The sequence below is a fragment of the Myotis brandtii genome, unplaced genomic scaffold (genome assembly GCF_000412655.1).
Source record: "Myotis brandtii unplaced genomic scaffold, ASM41265v1 scaffold185, whole genome shotgun sequence".
NCBI classification, from domain to species: domain Eukaryota; kingdom Metazoa; phylum Chordata; class Mammalia; order Chiroptera; family Vespertilionidae; genus Myotis; species Myotis brandtii.
This window is the reverse complement of record NW_005356870.1, coordinates 4935395-4956990: the sequence shown is the minus strand read 5'-3', so window position 1 is coordinate 4956990 and position 21596 is coordinate 4935395. Positions and strand designations below refer to the sequence as shown.

The 21596-nt window shown below is 33.2% G+C and overlaps 1 protein-coding gene across 1 annotated transcript in view; it reads left to right on the top strand.

Annotated features, from left to right (window-relative positions):
• TNKS (tankyrase, TRF1-interacting ankyrin-related ADP-ribose polymerase) overlaps positions 1-21596 on the top strand; it is a 142992-nt gene that overhangs the window by 94058 nt on the left and 27338 nt on the right. The window contains 7 exon segments of the mRNA XM_014537931.1: positions 1503-1624; positions 3006-3097; positions 3187-3265; positions 10111-10282; positions 14646-14725; positions 17750-17895; positions 20039-20204. Of these exon segments, the coding sequence (XP_014393417.1) occupies positions 1503-1624; positions 3006-3097; positions 3187-3265; positions 10111-10282; positions 14646-14725; positions 17750-17895; positions 20039-20204 (857 nt within the window).

Here is a 21596-nt window from a genome sequence, read left to right as displayed (position 1 = left end):
TCCCTCCCTTGGGGAGTTTACACTAGCTGTTCCTTCTGCTTTCAGCATTGCTTACTCCCCTTTCCTTGTCTTTATTTAAATACCACCTTTGTAGTGAGACTTTTCTTGATTATCCTATTTCAAATTTCTACACCATCACCACCTTAGCAATTTCTATCCCCTTTCTAACTTTTCTGTTGCACTAAATCACTTTTTAATATTGTAAATGATATCCCTATTTATTATACGTACACTAGTTTATAATCCTCATTTCTGATCTTAAACTTGTCTTCATGATTCCACAGGAATCTTATATTTATATACTATATATATTTTGTGTTTATTCAAGCCTAATTCTAATTCACAAGTTGAGGCTCCCCCCTCCCTTTTTGTAAAGGATGAGTCGATCAAAAACCATACATTGAATACCTACTATGTGCCATGCACTGGAAATACATCTGAATAAAACCAGAAAAATATCTCTGAGTTCTTAGAGCTTATATTCCTGTGCTGTTGGTAATAATAGATATCATCAAGTTTGCACAATTCTGTTTTACTTCTTTTGTGTGGTATAGCCAAAGTGAAATCACTTGCCCACATTTACATAAGATAATTTTTATGATTTGGTGGAAGTAATCTAAAATACTGATAATTTGAATTCAGTATGATTTGAATTCAGTTTAAATTTCTCTAGACTAATGGATAAGCCAAGCAAAACCATACTTTTTACTTGAAATCAGTTCTTAGTACATCACCTTACTTTGCAGTTGTCAGAATCCTACTCCTTACATATGACAGTTTATAATTCTCTCAGGTATCTTTTTATATGTCTGTTGGTCATCTGTGTCTTTGGAGAACAATTTTCAGCTTTTTGTTAACAAGTTGTCATATCAGAATACAAACCAACTTGTAAAATAGAAAATAAGATTATATGTTTTTAATAAATAAGGGTATTAGACTCTTATTTATGTAATTAATTTAGAAATCTCTTTTTAAAAATCTCTTACTTGCTTATAGCAATAATCATTACTTACATTTATTGGTGGAGGCAATAATGGTAGTACAGCACACAAAAATTCGGTCAGCCTATCCTTCCTCTTTCGTTACTTGAGTTTTCATTTAATAATATATGCTTTCATGTCAGTAAATGTTGGTCTGTCTTTTTTTTTTTTTTTAAGAGCTGTAAAGTATTTCAGTGTATAAGTGTTCACAAATTATTTAACTAGTTTCCATTTGGTGGACAGTTAGGTTGCTTGTTTGAAAACTTTCCGGGAGTGAGTATATTGGTATGTGTATCTTTATGAACTCTAGGAGTATAAAAAGCCTTATTTCAGATCATACATAATTCATAATTTTTCATTAACCTACACCCTCATCTTTTGCACCTTCATCATCGTATCACCATGCTGCTGCTGTTGCTAAAGTAGAGGACTGTGTAAAGTTAATAATTGTCTTAATTCACAATTATGCTAATGATTTTTATAAATTTAAAAAATTTATTTCAACCATTATTTTATTAACAGATGAATTTAAAGGTCATTCTTTACTACAAGCAGCCAGAGAAGCAGACCTAGCCAAAGTTAAAAAAACACTTGCCTTGGAAATCATTAATTTCAAACAACCACAGTCTCATGAAACTGCACTGGTAAGATTTTATTGTTAATCCATTCTGTGGGTTGATAATTGCAGTGTAAGCACAAAATATGATTTTTATTTCAGAAACCTTAAAGTAACTGTGGTATCTGAAGTGACAGGGATTTGCATTTTAATGGTTGCATTGATTTTTAATTTGGTTCAGGAGGCTATTGCTTTCATGGGTGAGAGAATAGACTTGCTCAACCTTGATTTGGGAATTAATTTTACATTTGCCTTTACCCAACCATATTATAACAAATCCACCTTTGTGGCCAGTGCTTTCATAAATATAAGATGTGATTTTTCTCTATAGAATCTTCTTTTTCTTGTGGTTGCTAGATAAATATATTTGTTTTCTATAGAAGATTAGAATATTTTCAGAGATACTTCAATTATCCTTTTGAGTAATCGTATTTATTTGTTTTCTATAGAAGATTAAAGTATTTTCAAAGATATTTGCATTATTCTTTTGAGCAATCGCATTCAAAGAATTATTTCATTCATTATAGAAAATGGTAAGATTGTGCATTTTTTGTTCCAGACTGTACCAATTGTCTTTAATATTGAAACATTTGTGATGCCTCTATCACAGACCTCTAAATATACTTCAGTTAACATTCTCTCATATATCTGGCACAAAAATAGTGAAACTGTCATCAAAACATGTGGAAACATTAAAAGAGTTACCAAACTGAAATGGGCCAATTCTATGTACATCTAAATATATGGCCCTAAAACGGGTTCAGAGACATTCATGCTACACAGCATTATTCCAGGTGATACTCAGAGTCACAGAATAACCTTGACCTGCTTTTTAGAGTGTTCATTTTATTCATTAGAAATTAGTTTTTTACTTTTTAAATTTTAATGCAGACATTAATATAAAACAAAGATGAATATAAAACTTATATAAATATAGGATAAAACATAGAATTTCTGAGAATTCGTCTCCCTCTAAGCTCTTTGAGGTCTCTTACCTTCGTGCCTGCCCCTGGGCATAAAGCCTTATTTATTCTTCTGTAGTGCTAGGAGTACCTGTGTGAAAGAGTTGGAGAAATAATGATTTACGTGGCTGACGTTCTAATGAATTGAGAAATTTAGTTACAGATTTTTGTAGCTTTGGAGAGGCAGTAAATTTGGACTGGATAATTATTTATTGGCTATAGGAAAAGATGAAAGTATTTCTTAGTGCTTAACCAAGAGCATAATTTCATCTTGCTGCCAGGGTTATGTTTTGTCCTTCCAGTGTATTTAGGAGGAATTTTGATCATCTTCATAATGTAAAATGTATAAGTATATTTTGAGATAACAGTGTTCAGCACATTGCTATTTAATTCAGAAATCTACTTTTAAATAGAAGTTCATTTTATTGACTTTTATTTACTTTACAGCACTGTGCTGTGGCCTCCCTGCATCCCAAACGAAAGCAAGTGACAGAATTGTTACTTAGAAAAGGAGCAAATGTTAATGAAAAAAATAAAGAGTAAGTGTAATTGCAGTTGTTGTTCAATTCCTAAAGGGGAAATGCAATAAAAGTTAGTAAATCACCTCTTCCTTTTCCCCTCTCCATAGTTTCATGACTCCACTGCATGTTGCGGCAGAAAGAGCTCACAATGATGTCATGGAAGTTCTGCATAAGCACGGAGCAAAGGTAAGGCACACACCTGAAATGAAGTGCCAGACTTGGCATTGAGTAGCTAGCTGCTCTTAATTAAGACTGTTAATTTCTTCAGGAGAATCAGAGAGAAAGTAATTTTATAAGACTGTTAGCATGTATTTGAATTCATTGATTCTCCTTTAAAAGCTGATTTAAGTCTTGTTCCTAGTAAAAATAATTTGTGTTTTATTGTAATTTACTGTTATGCTCTTATAAAGTAATAAAATGTAACTACAGTCTTATCATTTGAAATATATTTCAGCTTTACATTGTTTTAAGTTAATACTGGAATTAATATATTTTATAGTTAACATCAGTGATGGTTTACGGGAATGATAGTCAAAATATCGCCCACTTATTTTAAAGAATATCTATTATCCTTCACACTCATACTGGTAATTTTTTTCAAATAACCTCAACACTAAAGAATTTTAATTTGTTAAAATACTAATCTTTATTTAAGAATAAAGAATCTGAAATGTATTAATACTTAGTACACAGGTTATTGCAGGCAACCTCCTTAGGTCCATGTGTCAACCTGAGTCACGTCTACGCCCAAGGTGTTTCCTAAGGCAAAATGGGAGCTTGAGAGGGAGGGATTGACAGGGAAGCCACAGCACAGTGCTATAAAGTGAATAAAAGTCAATGAAATAAACTTCTGTTTTAAAGTAGATTTCTGAATTAAATAGCAATGTGCCGAACATTGTTATCTCAAAATATACTTATATATTTTACATTATGAAGATGATCAAAATTCCTCCTAAATACACTGGCAGTACATAACATAACCCAGACAGGGAAAAACTCACTCATCTGTTCACTTTCAGCATGTTGTGACATTGTACTTTACATGTGTCCTAATCAGTACATTGGGACATTATCCTAAACCAGTGGTTCTCAACCTTCCTAATGCCGCAACCCTTTAATACAGTTCCTCATGTTGTGGTGACCCCCAATTTCATTGTTACAAATTGAACATAATTAAAGCATAGTGATTAATCACAAAAACAATATGTAATTATATATGTGTTTTCCGATGGTCTTAGGCGACCCCTGTGTAAGGGTCGTTCGATCCTCAAAGGGGTCACAACCCACAGGTTGAGAACCACTGCTCTATTGTATGTTCATTAATGCCTGTTAATTTCTTTTTTTGTACCCTTTCACTACAAGGTGTCTTGATTTGGGGGGGGGGGGGGGGGGGGAGATACACATTGTCACTCTAGCTAAAGGAATACAGAGACTAGTGTCAACTCTCAGGTACTTAAAATCAGGTTAAGGTTTAGACATACATATGTTTTCTTAATTAAAGTAGAGTTACAATGTGAGTTAATAGTAAATGCTTGATTACAGAAATGTCACGGAACAAACAGTTCATGATTACCTACCAAATGAGTGATATGGACAATGATAGCTTCAAATTTAGTAGAGAAATGAACTCAGCCTCTAGGTTAGCTCTTTGAGAATAGATTATTTCACACTGAAAGATTCCCCTTAGCCAGTTCCTTATAGTCTGCTTGCTAGTTTCCAGGACTGTTTTGGCATGTTTGAATCATAATTTTATGTCCTATACATTTTAAGCCAAATACCATTGAAATTTCTATCATCCAATTAGCCTCTTTAGGAAAATTATTATTACTACTCAGATAGAAATAAAGATATATACCTCAGGTTGCTATCTGTAGATACAACAGGGAGGCGGGAAGGGAATCTGTTTCGCCTCTAAAACTGCCAGATGTCTGTTATTTTTCTGACACCTTATACAGTTGGAGTATAACACATTAAATGTAACATTTTTCTTATTTGAGGCAGTTTCTGTACTTTAGTGAAAATAGCCTTTTTAGTGCTGAAGAGTAAGCATTTCTGATGGCATCCTCTATCATATCCTAATAGTGGATATTTTGATAGAGGAAAATAGAGAGGACTGGGTTTAAAAAAGACTTGATCAGAAAAACTGATTTAACATTCCCAGACTTCTTCAATAAGTATGCATGTTGGTAGTTCCAAATAATATTAAGAATTAAAGTTTTATGTCTTTAAAATATGGAGAGTAAATTAATGATGATGTATATTAAATAAATCTGTCAAATATATATTTTAGATTGAAAACAAATTCTGGACAGCAGTACATACATACATTTTAATTTGAAAGCTCTAGAAGAATCCTTGTGAGTGGCGATCTCATTTATTTGATAATTCAGCTTGATCACCATTGAGGCAATTATATATACAGTGGGGCCTTGACTTACGAGTTTAATTCGTTCCGAGACCGAGCTCGTTAAGGAGCTCGTTAACTCAAATTACTCTATCAATTCAATGCAAAAAATCTGCCGAGAGACAGCTGGTATCTCAAAAAACTCGTTAGTCGGGACACTTGTAAGTCAAGGCCCCACTGTATAATGCTAGACTGTATTTCTTTGTTTCTTTAAGAGTTTGATTCTTATATATAAAGAATATTTTAAATGTTATTAAGCCCAAGTTTTTTGCCTCAGTGAATAATTGTCAGTGTGTGAGTCAGAATTGTCAAAGCCAAGAATACAAAACACAGTGTTGTCTCGGAGATCTTCCAGGTCATAGGCTATATTCTGTCCTTGAGTTGGCCTTCTTTTAGTGCTTCCAGTATTGCTATTGCTATTGTGGGTGGCATGCAGGAGTCATTTAATCTTCTATATTTCTCCAACAATAGAGTGAATTACTATCACTTGTCATTTATCTTATAGAATGATGAGATTAGAATAATAAATCCAGACTTAGGAGAGCCTCCTTTAAACAATTCTCTGGGATCACAGTGAAATAAAGTTACACTAGCTCCAAAATATCACTCTTCTTCACTGGGAAATGGAATTAGAGCAGTAACACAAATCCTTCCAGATTGTCCTTTTAAAAATCAGGGGGTGGAGATTGATCTGTAGCCATGTAAAACAGTTACTGCTGCCCTCTGAAAACAACATATACTTACTGTGGATGGCAAGCACATTTTGCTCTTCTGTGTGTTGGGCCACTTCAGAAAATATGGAATAAAAAATGAGGTTGGCCACTTTTTAGAGATCCCTGATTATATTCCATGACTGAACAAAAGGATAAAGAAATGTAGCACATTAGCAGTAATGATAAAGTTAAATATAAAAGGAAGTTGGGAACCTTAAATTTTTTTCAATTTTGAATCAATTTAAAGATCTGTAATGGCTCAAGCAGATAGTTGATTTTTCATCCAGTAGTCATTTTTCCCTTTCTTCCTTGCTTCAGAACAGGGGTCAGCAAACATTTTTTTAAAAGTCCAAATAGCAAATATTTAGGCTTTGTAGGCCAAGAGACAAAATTGATGATTTTATGTAGATATTTATATAGCCACTTAAAATATAATCATTAAAAAAATGTGAAAACCATTCTTAGTTTGCAGGCAGTATAAAATAGCCCACTGGTGGAAATTGACCTGCGGATCCTATAGAACTTTTTTTTTTTTTTTGCATGTATGGAAGCTTCAGGGAAGGCTGGATCTGAAACAATTTTAGTAATTTCATTCTCTTTGCTAGTGACTGGTGTAGACATGAGTTTAGGGAACATTTCTGGCCCCAACCATAAAGAGAAGTCTGCTGGGAAAGGTTTCTTCGCTTTTAAAATAGATGTAAAAAACTTGCCTTTTGGCCTTGGATGAGAATGTATGGAGTGATGGATGCATGGAGCTGCCAGTCATACTTTGACAATAGAGGGGTAAGCCTGGAGTCCTAAGATTGGTGGACCTGAGAAATTTGACATTTGTACCTAGTGAGAAATAATTCTTCCTCACAAAAACCCTTATAGAATGTTTAATATTTTCCTGTTTTCCATTGTTATTCTTTCTAAGTGGGTTGTACTAAGTATCACCAAATTGTTCTAGCTTTGTTGTTCTACTTATTTCTATGGAATGAGTGCTTCTATTACATTACTCACTAATACCTTTCAGTGACTTCTTATAGTACCTCCACTATGTTGTCTGATAAAGCACTCCACAGATATTCTTTTGTTACTAATACCATTTAGAATTTGAGGGAAGAATTATAATATTCTTTCATAACAAAAAATGCATACATTTACTAAAGCGAAGAATTTGTGTTATTCTAGTCTGACTTGTACTTTGTCTGAGAAAATTGGGCTTTCTGAAATATTAGAATATAATACTACTTATAGAAATTAGTAAATGCCTTATATATAAATACTAGAGGCCCAATGCACAAAATTTGTGCAAGGAGCTCAGTCCTCACAGCCCAGGGTTCATCTGGAAGGTCATTTGACTATTAGGTCTAATTAGAATATTATGCTTTTATTATTATAGATAGGAATGAGGACATAGAGCTTCAATATATGGTCAAGTTTTTAGCTTAGGGTTACAAATCAATTCTCCTCAAATGGTTGGAATTGTTTTAGCTAAAAAGTTCCTTTTATAAGTTAATTCTAGTAACCATTTACATATTATTCTATTTTTATTTTTCATTCATTCAGAAGGCATTTCTGAAGCTCCAGCTATGTTCTTAGGGAGGGTGAAAGTGCAGGGAAAAATAACATTGCAGATTGTCATAATCATTGCTTCTAAATAGCTGACAATTTACAAAAAGCATCTAACACAGAGCCTAGTAGTTGTGTTAGTTGCATCCCTTTCTTAAGTGAATTCTTAGGAGATGAACAACTAGTTCTGATTTTGATAGGTTTATATGAAGGGAAGGAATGTGAAGCAGAGAGAATAGCATGGTAGAGAAATGAGAACACAGAATACACAGTAGAGTTGCACTCAGGGCTACCCCTTTCAAAACATGGAGAGAAAGAAGAGGAACAAGAAATATTAATTTAAATAATTTTAATGAGTGGTGATTTTTGGCTAGTGTTTCACTCCATGAGTGCATGCCCATGAATAAGTGAGATAATAGAAGTGAATCTACTATTTTCTATATTACGTTCAGCTTCACCATACATATTTATAGAGAGGACCTCTTATTACACATAGACTGTTTTTAATGTTTAAGATACTTTCTATACTTTATCTGCTATTTAGTCAATCTGCTCAGACACTGGAGGTAAGCTAGCTAGTGTTAGATTTACCAGGAAACTTTACACCTGTCTCTCCTATTGTATTGCTACGGTGTTTTCAAGGATAATCTTGACCAAAGGCATATTTTACTTTTGGCAGTGACTTTAGAAACTAACTTTCATAAAGTAGATAGGGCTTCTCATAATCTGATAAAGCTGGAGCATAGCCATATCAGACGTTGATGGAAAAATACAGAAAGTAAGGTGGTACAAAAGTAAATTGTGGGTTGCCTTAAATGATGCTGAGGGGTTCATTCAAGTTTATTTGAATAAGTCACTAAGCTGAGGAATAACTTGGTAAGATCAGTATTTTGGAGTAATAATTCTCAAACCATGTTCCCATGATTTAATAAGCTGCATTGAGGATTTTCATAACTATAATTGAAGAATTTAGTGGGTTTCTTATCTAATTTCCAGAAAAATATTAGTGATTAGAATATTCTCAAATTTAAGTTTTTCTCCTGTGGTGAAGAAATAATAAAGAAATATTCATAGGAAAAAAATCAAGAAGTTTACTTTGGCAGCTTGTGTTTTCCATCAGTACATGCTAATGGCTGTGCTTTTATGCTGTCTATGTATAATCAGTCATTTTTCTGATGGCAAAGTTGCTGTAATTAAATATGTCAGTATTTCATGGCGAATTTGTAAACCACCATTAAGAATCTAGATGAACCCTTGCTTAGCCAAGTGTGACGGCCTTACTTGTAACAATGCAAGACTGGAGACAGGGAGACTCATTGTCTTAAATCCTTTTTTTCTTACTCATGCATTTGGTAGGTGTGCACAAATGTTTTGAATAAGCAGCAAGCAGATATTTGATAATTTACTATGCACCATTAACAGGAGCTTTATAGAGGACCCAGAAAACCTAATATAGTCCATATTGTCAATAACCTTAGTTTTACTTGGGAAGCAAACTATCACGATGTTATAATATTTCAGATAGCACTGACTTGACATAGGTGTTCAGAAAGAAATTATTGAGGCTTCAAATATTCAAGGTGGGCTTCTTAGAAGAGTGGGACTTTCACTGGATCTCATAATCCAGAGCAGCAGAAAGAAGGGCTTTTCTCTGAAGTAGCAATATGTACAACATGGACTTGGGCTGACTGGAGTAGAAAGTATTTACATGGCATCCTGGAAAACAGCTTAGGACCAGTAAGGTTTGATCAAATCATGAGCATGGTCCAGAAGTTTAATATCCTAGCTTTAAAACTAACTAAATTATTATTCTTTACAACTCTTCAAACCTTTAAAAATGGAACATGTGAATCTTCGAATTATTATTCTTTTTGTTAAATGTGTTTGTAATTCAACTAGGGCATGTTATTATATTTACTAAAATTAGAAAAAAACATAATGAATCACTTTAACTGTCTTTGTTTACATATTCTGTTGTTTTTATATCTGAGAACAAGTTTGATAAAACATATTCATCCAGAAGTATTTAATGTACGTCTTTAATGTGATAGGCAGTGGATATCGGACAAAGTCCTGGCCATATTCTAGTGTTGAGGGGAGTGACAGGGAGTAGAAGATGGACAGAAAGATGGTCATTTAGGGAAAGAATAGGTTTGTTATAATTTTCAGTAAGGTGATCAGAGAAAGCTAACTTAAGAAGATGATATTTCTACAGAACCAATGAGCAAAGTTAATGAATTATCTTTGGCATTTTTCAAAAGCTATGTCAATTGCATTTTCTCATTTGAAATTATTTGCTTGAGTATAAAAGGGAACAAAATTAGATGTTCGATTTCATGTGCCCACCAATGATTTTTCAGATGAATGCGCTGGACACTCTTGGTCAGACTGCTTTGCATAGAGCTGCCCTCGCAGGTCACCTGCAGACCTGCCGCCTCCTGCTGAGTTATGGCTCTGACCCCTCCATCATCTCCTTACAAGGCTTTACTGCAGCGCAGATGGGAAACGAAGCAGTGCAGCAGATCCTGAGTGGTGAGTTCAAATAGCTAACCATTGCATTATTCTCTCTCTCCCATGTCCCATCCACTAATGAACACAGACAAACTTTGTACCTCCTGTTTTTAGCAGCTCCTTGGAATGTTGGTTTGTTTGAATATTTTTGCTGCCTTTCCTTCCTTATAGTTTAGCTAGTGGCTCTCTCTGTCAGCTTTCTTGGTGAGGTGAAGTAGGTATCATGAGAAAAAGGTTTAAATTAAAAACCTGACTTGTGTGTTACAATCAAAAGTTAGTTAAAGCTCATATAAACAGTGTGGAATTATGGTAGCTCTAAAATCTGTCAATAGAGAAAATTTCAGGTCATTCATATGTTTAGGATCTTTAATTAATTGTTCTTACAAATGTTATATTCTGACCTGTGTTTTGTAATTTAACTTCATTGCACTTTTCTGAAATTATCTTGTGTTTTCCTGGCTTAAATATAATTATAAAACCTGGCTGAGTATTAACAGTGCCCACCTAGTACAGTGTTTGATACTTTAAGTGCTTAGTTTATTGAGGAAGAATATACATAAGACTGATACCAAAATAGACACTAGTTCCCAAAACCCCCAAATTAGACAAAATAACACAATCCATCTACTGAAAAATGATGAAATTGCTACAAAAGAAATTTCATATACCTGACCCTTATTTCTCATTTCTTTAATTTTGACTGTGGAGTTTATCTGCTCCAGAATAACATAACAAAGTGGAAGAGTAAAATGGGGAAAGCAACAGACTAGAACTCAGAAGTCCTAGTTCTTGTTCTTACCTGTAGCCCAGTTCTTTACTCCATCAGGTGCAGGACCCCCTTTTTATAATGAATATTTTGTAATATCCCTTTTACTATCCAGAAGTTAATTCATAAATAATATGGTCTAACTATATGGATACCTTCCAAAAATCTATACTATTAAATGATCTAACTATAACATTAAAAAAAAAAATGACCGTAAGTTTTAATTATAAACTACTGGCAATATTTATGTCAAAATTAATGTCAGATTAAAGAAAATAAGCAGTTTTTTTAAATGAGCATTTTAAAATTGTTTTAGAAGATTGGACCTTTCTTTCTAAACCTACTTTATCCAATTGTTAGTCACTAGCTACATGTGGCTAAATTTAAATTAGTTAAAATTAAAATTAAAATTTTAAATCATTTATTAGTTGTACTAACCACATTTCAGACACTCAATAGCCACACATGGCTGGTGGCTACTGTATTAAACAGCACAGATAGAGTATTACTAGCATTACAGACAGTTCTTTTGAACAGATCTTAACTTGAATTCTTCTGATTATATATTCCATTGTGGTTATTGCATCCCTTTTACCTAATCCTTACAGAAGTAAGGATTTGGGGAATTAATGATAGCTAAATTACAATTGAAATCCCCATTTGCATTTATTTGCATTTTGAAATAAGCCATTCAGACCTATTGCCAGTTTTGTAGTCCAATACTAAACAAGTCTACAGGAGATTTTTTAAAATAACCAACAGCCTTTCAGGCTTTGAAACTTTAGCTTTTTTTAACATAGTATAGTAGATATTTGACATTTTTTTTTTCTTTATGGGTTAACATATTACATATGTGTCCTTATTTAGCTTTTTGTTTGTTTGTTTTTTCATTTTGGTGAGACAGAAAGAATTAGGGTTTCTAAAAAAAATTAGAAACCAATCTCTAGCCTTTGACCCTTGGTGAAATATTTATTTTCATCCTCTTCGAAGTCAGTGTGCTTATAAAGAATTTTATTAATACAGTATTTTGCATATCAGCTAGTCTTCTTTTGACTATATTTCCTTTTTAACTTCATTTTTATGTGTTTTTTTTAAATTGTGCATCTCTTTGTATAAAGGTCCTGGGCTGTGTGTGTGTGTGTGTGTGTGTGTCCTTTCAGCTAATACTTTGTCCACATTATTTCTAAAAATGAATCTAAGCCTGTTCAGGATTTATAATGGATGCATTATTTGTATAGTAATTAACCAATATCTTTAAATAACTCTATTCTTTGATTAGGACTAAGTCTTTCTCATAGTTTTCAGAAGCATCTGAGGCCCGGTACACGAAATTTCATGCACTGGCGGGGGGGGGGGGGGGGGGGGTGGGGGGGGGGGGGGGGGGGGGGGGGGTGTCCCTCAGCCTGGCCTGCACCCTGGTGGTCAGTGCACGTCAGAGACTGGTCGTTCTGCCGTTCGGTCAATTTGCATATTAGGGTTTTATATAGGATAACAATTTTTGTGTGATTGTAAAATTATACCTTTTATAAATCAGTCTGCATCAAGACAGGTATGCCAATTTCAAATCATTTTTAGAATTTAAAAATTCAACCATAGTAATTGTATCCTTCAAATGCTAGAATCTGAAAATATCTGAAGTTCTAACTCTATGTACATAAACAGTTGTCATTTTATTCTGTTGAAATGATAAACTAAAAATATTATCTATAGATTCCCTAAGGCTATTTCAATGAGTTTTACCAACTACCAGAATCACTCTCATTGGGACATAATATGCGCACCTTAAATGCAGTAATGTCATGCACAGTTAGAATGGAGGCAAATGAGATGTGAAAGACAGAATAAGGGAAGCCAAAGAGTTAAGATTTGACATCATTGACCCAACATAGAATAGCATGGAAGTCAATTCAGCAGATGCCTTCTGAATGATCTCCATGTAAAAAGGAATATAAAAATGAGCAAAACCTAATTCCCTTCCTCAACGCTTCCTAACTAACAAATGTAATAATCTCTCTCTTAAAGAAAAATAATTTTTGATATCTCAAAAATGTACTTTATTAGATGAAATATTCCATTCTTTCCTCCCTTTAATCTTAACATTTTATCTGCTATTATTATTATGACTAAATAAATGCAGTTTGTCTTCCGTTAAAGAGTTCTCATAACTCACTCTCTAAAAATCTTTTTCCTGAACGAAGCACTTTAGAGTAGAAAGAGAAGTATTTCTTCTGAAATCTAAAACCTTTTTTTAGCATCAATAGATCTTCCCATTTGCACAGTGGACTGAATAAAGATGTCTCTAATCATAAAGTAATGCAATCTTAAATCTGAAAGGGATTTAAGGGAAACCAGCAATCACTTAATAGGTGCAAAAACTAAGCTGTTAGGTGATTTGTCTGTCACAGTTAATAGAGCCCAGTCTAAACCCATTCTCCTGGACTTCAGTCCTTTATTTCTATTATCTGAATGTGTGTACACATTATAAAAGTCACACTTACTGTTCATAAATGTATTTTGAGTGATATAGTACATTCATTTTTTTAAAAAACATTTTCATTGAGGCCAATGTATAATGCATTTTTGTTTTGTTTATATTGGATTAATCAAAAGACTCCATTTGTTAGCCTCATACTTATAGACTTAGCCCAATTTAATTATATTCTACTTAGTATTTATATCACACCTCTCATTTTACAGACATTTTTTCCTTTCTTTATTGATTAAGGTATTACATATGTGTCCTTATCCCCCTATTGCCCCCCCACACACACCCCACTCACGTTCATGCCTTCGCCCCCCCTGGTGTCTGCGTCCATTGGTTATGCTTATATGCATGCATACAAGTCCTTTGGTTGATCTCTCCCCCTTACCCCCATCCTCCTCTACTTTCCCTCTGAGGTTTGAGCATCTGATCGATGCTTCTCTGTCTCTGGATCTGTTTTGGTTCATCAGTTTATATTATTCATTATAATCCACAGATGAGTGAGATCATGTGATATTTATCTTTCTTTGACTGACTTATTTCAATTAGCATAATGCCTTCCATTTTACAGACATTTTGAATTGTATTTCCTTAAAGCCATTCAATAAATGTGAATTAAATTTCTTTTTTTTAGTAGGCCTTTTTTTGTACACTGATTATGTTTTCTAAGATCACTGATTTAAGGAGTAGTACTTCTGTTTCATATTGAGGAAACTGAGGCCCAAAAGAAAGGCTAAACATTAAGTACTGAAAATTGAGTGGTTCCCTAGGTTTGCATAACAAAATCCATGGCAAAGCTTTGCTACAACACTTTGTAAGACCAATCATTCATGAAGATGATCGTGATCTTGTGGTGCTTTGTATCTTCATTCCCCTATGCCAAGTATTGACCAGAAAGTCTGAAGAATAGAGTAGCAGGGTTGGAGACGGATTTATGTGTCTTAGAATTTATTTAAATTTGGCTTAGGATGAGATGAAGATAGATTGAAGTAAGAAACCACTTATCTTTTGTTTGAAAAAGATAGGTCTCAGAATCTGATCCTTTAATCTCTCTCTTTGTTTTCACCAAATAATTTACCCTCTTTAACTACTCTGTGATTCCTTGAAAGTCAACACTAGTCTTTCCTTTTATGCAGAAAGTACACCTATGCGTACTTCTGATGTTGACTATCGACTTTTAGAGGCATCTAAAGCTGGAGACTTGGAAACTGTGAAGGTAAGTTAATGCTTTTAATGTCTTGAGTAGCACTCTTGAAGCTTTGCTAACCATTTCACTTTAAGCTTGTAAGTGAAACTACTCAAATCCAAACAATGAAAGGAATGAGCAGAATAGGTGCATAAACAAGAGAGATCTCTAACCACAAAAAGTTTCCTAGTATGTGCCTTACATTCATTAAACTCTTTTTTAGTCACTTTTCTTGTGGTTATGTGATAGCTCTTTTATTTTCACTTACATTAATTAAATTGTTACTTTTGGCTGCGTTCATAAATTTCTAAGCTAGTTCAAGCCCAGGTAGTAGTACAATAATGTTTAAAACATTGTTTCTTGAAGTTTTCCAAGAGATTCTCACATTGGCTCTGGGAAAGAATGATCCCGCAACCATTAGGAATTATTTATATGCAGAAGATGGGTTTTCCTTTTTATGTAACTCTGCTTGCTAAGAAAATTTTATCAACCTTTATTTGTGGTATAAACAATGGTTATAAATGTAATGTTTCTCAAATGAAAAGTATATTCTAATATCAAATATACTTTTAAAAACATACATACTTCCCATCTACAATCATTCATGTAGAGATGAAGATAGAAGAAAGGGATATAGTTTTTGGTTTCGTTATGTTCTGTTTTGTTTTTAAGAAAGGCCGATTGCAATATTGTTATTGCCAGTCATACCAGATTTTATTTTTCAAATTAAACTTTGTCACCTATTAATAAGCCAACTCTATTTTTGTGATTTTTAATAAACTAATTATAGCACTCTTGATGACGTATACTATTTGAAAGTGACGGTACACATTTTTTAAGCTCTGTGGCCTAGAAATTTTATTTTTGTTTTAATATGTGGTCACTTTCAATCTTTCTTTCATCATATAATAACATCTAAGTTACTTAAAGAAAAATAGTAAATAAATAGCCACTGGGGAGAAAATTTCAAGTTCTCTTAGATCTAAAATTACAGTGTTTTTTTCTTTTTTTCTTAAAAATACTCTGTAATTTGAAGTGTATCCTAATAAAGGAAAATGTTTAAATATAAAAAATGATTAAGACTCCTTTTCTGTGTCACAGCATGGTAATCTCAGCACTAGAATTGCTAGATGTACCCATTATAATGAAATTAAAACTTTTTTAATGTAATAAATTAACAAAATTCCATTATCTTTTGTGTGTAAATATACTGCACCTTTCAGGTTTCCTAAACAGTCTATTCACAATAAAGGACCAACTATATTTTTTTTAATGGAATCAAAATGGTGGAAGAAAAAGCACAAATTGAGAATTAGGCTGCATAAATTTCTTTCCCTAGAGGTTTTAGAAAGTATTAGATATTAGAAGAAAAGCTGTTTGCTGAGTAACATATTTGACATTATATAAAGCAGCTAGAAAGGATGTGAAATTGCTTTGCCATTCAAAAAGAAAGTAAAACAGACTAGAGAATAAAAAACTTCCAAATATCGAAAAGCAAGTATTTAATAAGCAGAATGGGGTTTTATTTTTGTAACCTGGTAAAATGAGTTGTGTTTCTTCATTTCCTCCCTCATTCCGATTTTGCCAGTCTTCTCTGGGGAGAAGAAAAAGTTAAATTAAAAAATAAGAACCAGAAGAGTAAGTGCTTCAGTCATGTAAGACACCACTGGTGTTTACTAGCAATTTTTGCAGCCTTTCTTTTTAGTTTATGTATTAATTTATTCGTTTTTATTTAGTTGTATATTTTTATTCTCTAATTTATGTGTTAATGTAGCCACAGACTCACTTGTCATGAAAAGAGAAGATGTTTGACCTGATCATATGATAATGTTCTTCAGAAGTTAGAGTCTGGTGCTTTTCCACATAGAGTCGATGCTGCCCAGACTTGTTTCTGTCATGTAAAAATTGTACCGTCTGAAAAGTCCTGTTTTCACCCTACCAGTGTGAAAGCCCCTACTGAGTATATCAATAGAAACAGGTTCTTCATTTTTAACCAGCCATGCACCAAAAAGATCAGGAGAACAGGGTCTGAGTCTTTACTACTCCTTACCAACCCCATGAAAAAGGATTTCACTTAACCTCACTGAGCCTTGGTTTATTTATAAAATGGAGATAATGATCAACTTCACAGATAGCAATTTACTGAGAGAATATGACATTTTTTACAAATTGTAAATGATTGTTCCAATATCATTGTATTTCGTCTGTCACCACTGGTGATGCAGCCTGTCAGCCCTTACTTTGCTTCTACTGCTTGTAATCAAGGAGAGTGGCGTTGGTACTGAAATGGTAACATTCAAAAGGAGAAAAGGAGGTAGAGGAGAGATTTGGAGGGCATAGCTGAAAGAGGTGGAAGTAAAACCAAAAATTAGAATACGATTAGAATCAGTTTGACTTGTAGAGTTAGACAAACATCCCCCAAAGATCAAGAAAAGCACTGTGGACTGCATGGCTTTGTTGGTTTTATTATATTTTTGTTTTGTTTTTTAAGAAAGGCCAATTGCAATATTGTTATTGGCAGTCATACCAGATTATTTTTTTCAAACTAAACTTTGTCACTTATTAATAAGCAAACTCTATTTTTGGATCAAAGGGCCAAGTGTGTGGCCCAAGCAGAATTAATACAGTTTTTCCAGAGCCTTTTTTCTTGCCCCATCAGAGGAGACAAGAACTCTGGGTAACTGCAGTCAAGTGGGGTTGCTCTTATTTGAGAGAAGAATGGCTAAGAGCATGCAAAAATGCTGTGACAAGCAGTCTTGGGGAACAAACGCCTTAAAAGATGAAAAAGTAAGGCATCAGTTGCCTTGCAAATGCTTGCTTTATTATGGGTTTTTCCTTTTTATTAGGATTTTGTGAGAGTCAATTGCTCTGTAAATAGTAAGAATATTTTTAGACATAGTACTGATTTTTAAACATCACTTGTATTATATAATCTTTGGAAATAAATATTAGAAAATTACAAGTTCTCCAGATACCTGTAGTATTTTGGAGCAAAGTCTGTGACTAAATGTTAATGTTCTTCTTATGTTTGTCTGTGTGTATGTGCCATAAAAGCAACTTTGCAGCCCTCAAAATGTGAATTGCCGAGATCTAGAGGGCCGGCATTCTACACCCTTACACTTTGCGGCAGGCTATAATCGGGTGTCTGTTGTGGAGTACCTTCTACACCACGGTGCCGACGTCCATGCCAAAGACAAAGGGTATGTGTTAGAATCCAGCTGTTTGGGATTCATTCTTTTGAGCCTTAAAAAAAGTATTTTAATATTTTTTAGGTCTTTGATTGTTTTTCCTATTTAAAAAAAGTAATGCAAGTGTTTTAAAGTTTAAACTAAAACATAGAAATATATAGTATAGAAAGTGAAAATTCACCTCTTAGAGATTAATTACAACATTAAAAATTTGTTGTAATCCTCCCAATTTTTTAAATGCATGTACTAGTGTGTATGCTGCTGTGGGGGTTGTGGTTGTTTCTAACATAAATAATGTCATTCCAGACAATTTGCTTTGCAATTTCCTTTTTTCATCTAGTAGTATATCTTGAATATCTTTCCATATCAGTATTTAATAGTTTATCTCATCCTTCTAATGCCTATATATAGTATGAATGTGTTTATATAGTTTGTAATTTATTGTTTAACCCTTGTTTTGCCATAAAAAAATGTATAATCTCTTCCAAAAAGAAGCCATCCATCCCAAAGTCACCAGTATTAAAATAGAAACATTTTTTTTTACTAATTCACATCTATATTTTTATATTTGTTTGCTAAATTATTTCTGTTTATCTAGACAGAGTTGTGTTATTTTTTAAATATATTTTTATTGATTTCAGAGAGGAAGGGAGAGGGAGAGAGAGAAAGATAGAAACATCAATGATGAGAATCATTGATCGGCTGCCTCTTGCATGCTCCCTACTGGGGATTGATCCCGCAACCCCGGGCATGTGCCCTTGACCGGAATAGAATCTGGGACCTTTCAGTCCCCAGGCTGACACTGTATCCACTGAGCCAAACCAACTAGGGCTAGACAGAGTTTTTAAAGCAACCATGAAAGCTATTTAGAAATGCAAGAGGAAGTTTTAATTGAAATGAGCTTCTTCTGAGTTAATTTCACGTCATCTCAAAATATAAATAAGTAAGCACATTTCTATGCAATACTATAGAATTAAACCATACAACTTAAACTTCAATTAACTGTTATGGGACACATCAGACATAAGTATTCAGTAATAGTATCACTAGCTCTTTCAAAGTATTACAGTGTACGGAGAGCAACATTTGTTATTATTGCCCATTTTAGCACTTAGAATTTTGATCTCAAAACATTAAAAAGAAAAAAAAAAGCATGATCTCTAAGTAAAAAGGCACTTGTACCTAGTTTGTTCCATGTCTTAAGTGCAACTTAAACTTACCCTTTTGATGCACCCTTTTTTATGGGAACATTTTTGGTCCCTTTAGACTATCAGCTGCCTTCTCATCAGAACTTAGAGTCATCTCAGAATAGTTTGCTCATAATAAGGCGGCTAGATTTTCTCATCTGACTGGAGTTTATGGTTCACACCATTATTTTCTTTAACAAATACTTAAGTTTCTCTGTCACTTAGATTTTGAGTTTTCATTGCTTGGCACCTAAATATTTAAACTGTTACACAAAAAACATAAAAATAAAAACCAAAACCTAACGGTAGAATTTGCCTAAATAAATAACCTAAATTGCATTGTACATTTTATAATATTGCAGTGTTATCATTAGGAAAACCCAAATGGAAGAAAATTTGAGAGAGGATAAACCAAATTATTGAGTAGTTATTCCTAAAATCACTTTGTAGTGTTGCTTTATATTGCCAGGATGAAACCTAAATGAAAAGTGTTGTGATGGAGGCCCTGGCCAGTTAGCTCAGTTGGTTAGAGCATCATCCCAATACACCAAGGTTGCCAGTTCCATCCCCACTCAGGGCACATACATTGATTCTCTCTTTCTCTAACTCAATAAAATAAAAAGAAAGTATTGTCAACCAACCTTTTTCTGTGTGTGTGTGTGTGTGTGTGTGTGTGTGTGTGTGTGTGTGTGTATTTCAAGGATATATGTATTTTAAGGATAAGGATTGCTGAATTTATATCCTTCACTAAGAAACTATGGAAAGTCCTTATATTGAAAGGGACATTTTAAAAATTATTAAGCCTCACTTGGAAATGGATGACTATATCTTCAAGACCAGAGGAGAATTTTCTAAGTGAGTCTGTAGTATGGTCAATGCCATAGAAGAATTTCATTATTATTTTCATAATTATCATTTTAACTCAAAAGATTTGTCATATGTCTTAAAAATAATTTTTTTCTGTTTAGTGGCCTGGTGCCCCTTCATAATGCTTGTTCATATGGACACTATGAGGTAGCTGAACTTTTAGTAAGGCATGGGGCTTCTGTCAATGTGGCGGACTTATGGAAATTTACCCCTCTCCATGAAGCAGCAGCTAAAGGAAAATATGAAATCTGCAAGCTCCTTTTAAAAGTACGTAATTTTAAAAATTATAAAGTATAAAGTAATTATATTTATTTTTGGTTAGTATATAAAATTACATCAAGGTAAATTCTGTTATGTACAATAAGTGCTATAGAGACGCTTCCACTTTCCTTTTTAGGAGGATGTTTAAGTGTGGTATCATGATACTTACATAGCTTTGAGTAGTGTCTGAAGTGCCTTCTGAACTGATTTGATTAAGTTCAGATAATTACAGCTCATCAAGGTAGGTTTTAGAAAGAGTTGAATTAGTTTGCATTGCTTATCTAATACTTATAATATTGATATCAGAAAACATTTGTACAAAGAAAAACAAGTTTTTTTTATCAAGTTTGATTTTTTTTTACTGGCTATTTTATTGTTAAACTCCTCATTATTAAACGTTATTTAATATATCTTATAAAAACTTTATTTTAATATCAGATTTTAATTAAAATGTAAGGTAATCTCTAAACAAAGTTATTCATATAAATTTTTGGTATATATATGAAATAGTAGAAACTAGTAGTTATGTGAAACTAAATAATTTTGTGTTCTTTTTAAAGGATGTGAAAAATGACCGGACATGTAGTTCATTTTCTCTCTCTCTCTCCCTCTCTCTCCCTCTCTCTCGCTCTCTTTTTAACTAGAGAAAAACTTGTCCTGGGTTAAATATAAATAAAATTCTTCTTCCACCATTCTTATGGCATCAAATATATTATTATGAGTATTGAGAATAACACTGTATTTGATGCACATTTCTATTATCACTGGTTAGTAAGTAACTGTGAATTCATTGTCTAGCTTGTATCTTTCAAATTTCTCCAGTGGGCCAATAGCAGACTGTCATAATAAAGATTCTTGACTTTTATTTACTTTATTTCATAGTATATATGATTAAACTCTTAAAAGCAAATTAATTGTTAATATATTTATACCTCATTTTATGATAGGTGTTAAGACTTATAATAAAAATATTTTAAAATCACCAAATTTTCTTCTGCATTTAGAATTAAGTACTTTTTCTACCTGTGTGTGTTCCTCTTTTTACTTCTTTTTCATGCTATTCATTGAGTATCTTTGTGTAATTGAAATCTGATCAAAATTTAACATCCAGACTATTCTTAAAAGGAAACGGTGTTTCTAAAGACAGTTTGGAGTCTGCGAAAGTATATTGGATAAAAAGTAAAAGATACTTAGTATCTTCGCCATTTCACCATCCTTAGGCTTAGGGCTTTGGTTTAGTAGTAGTTAGAAAGTTGATCCAGTATACTGCTAAGTAGGGAATTTGAAAAATAAAACAGGATACTTCCTCTGTTGTTCAAAATGCATGAAGAATAGATAACTTTCCTTGGATGAGTGAAGGTGAAGTTAAATAAACAAACTTAAAGAAAGATACAACAG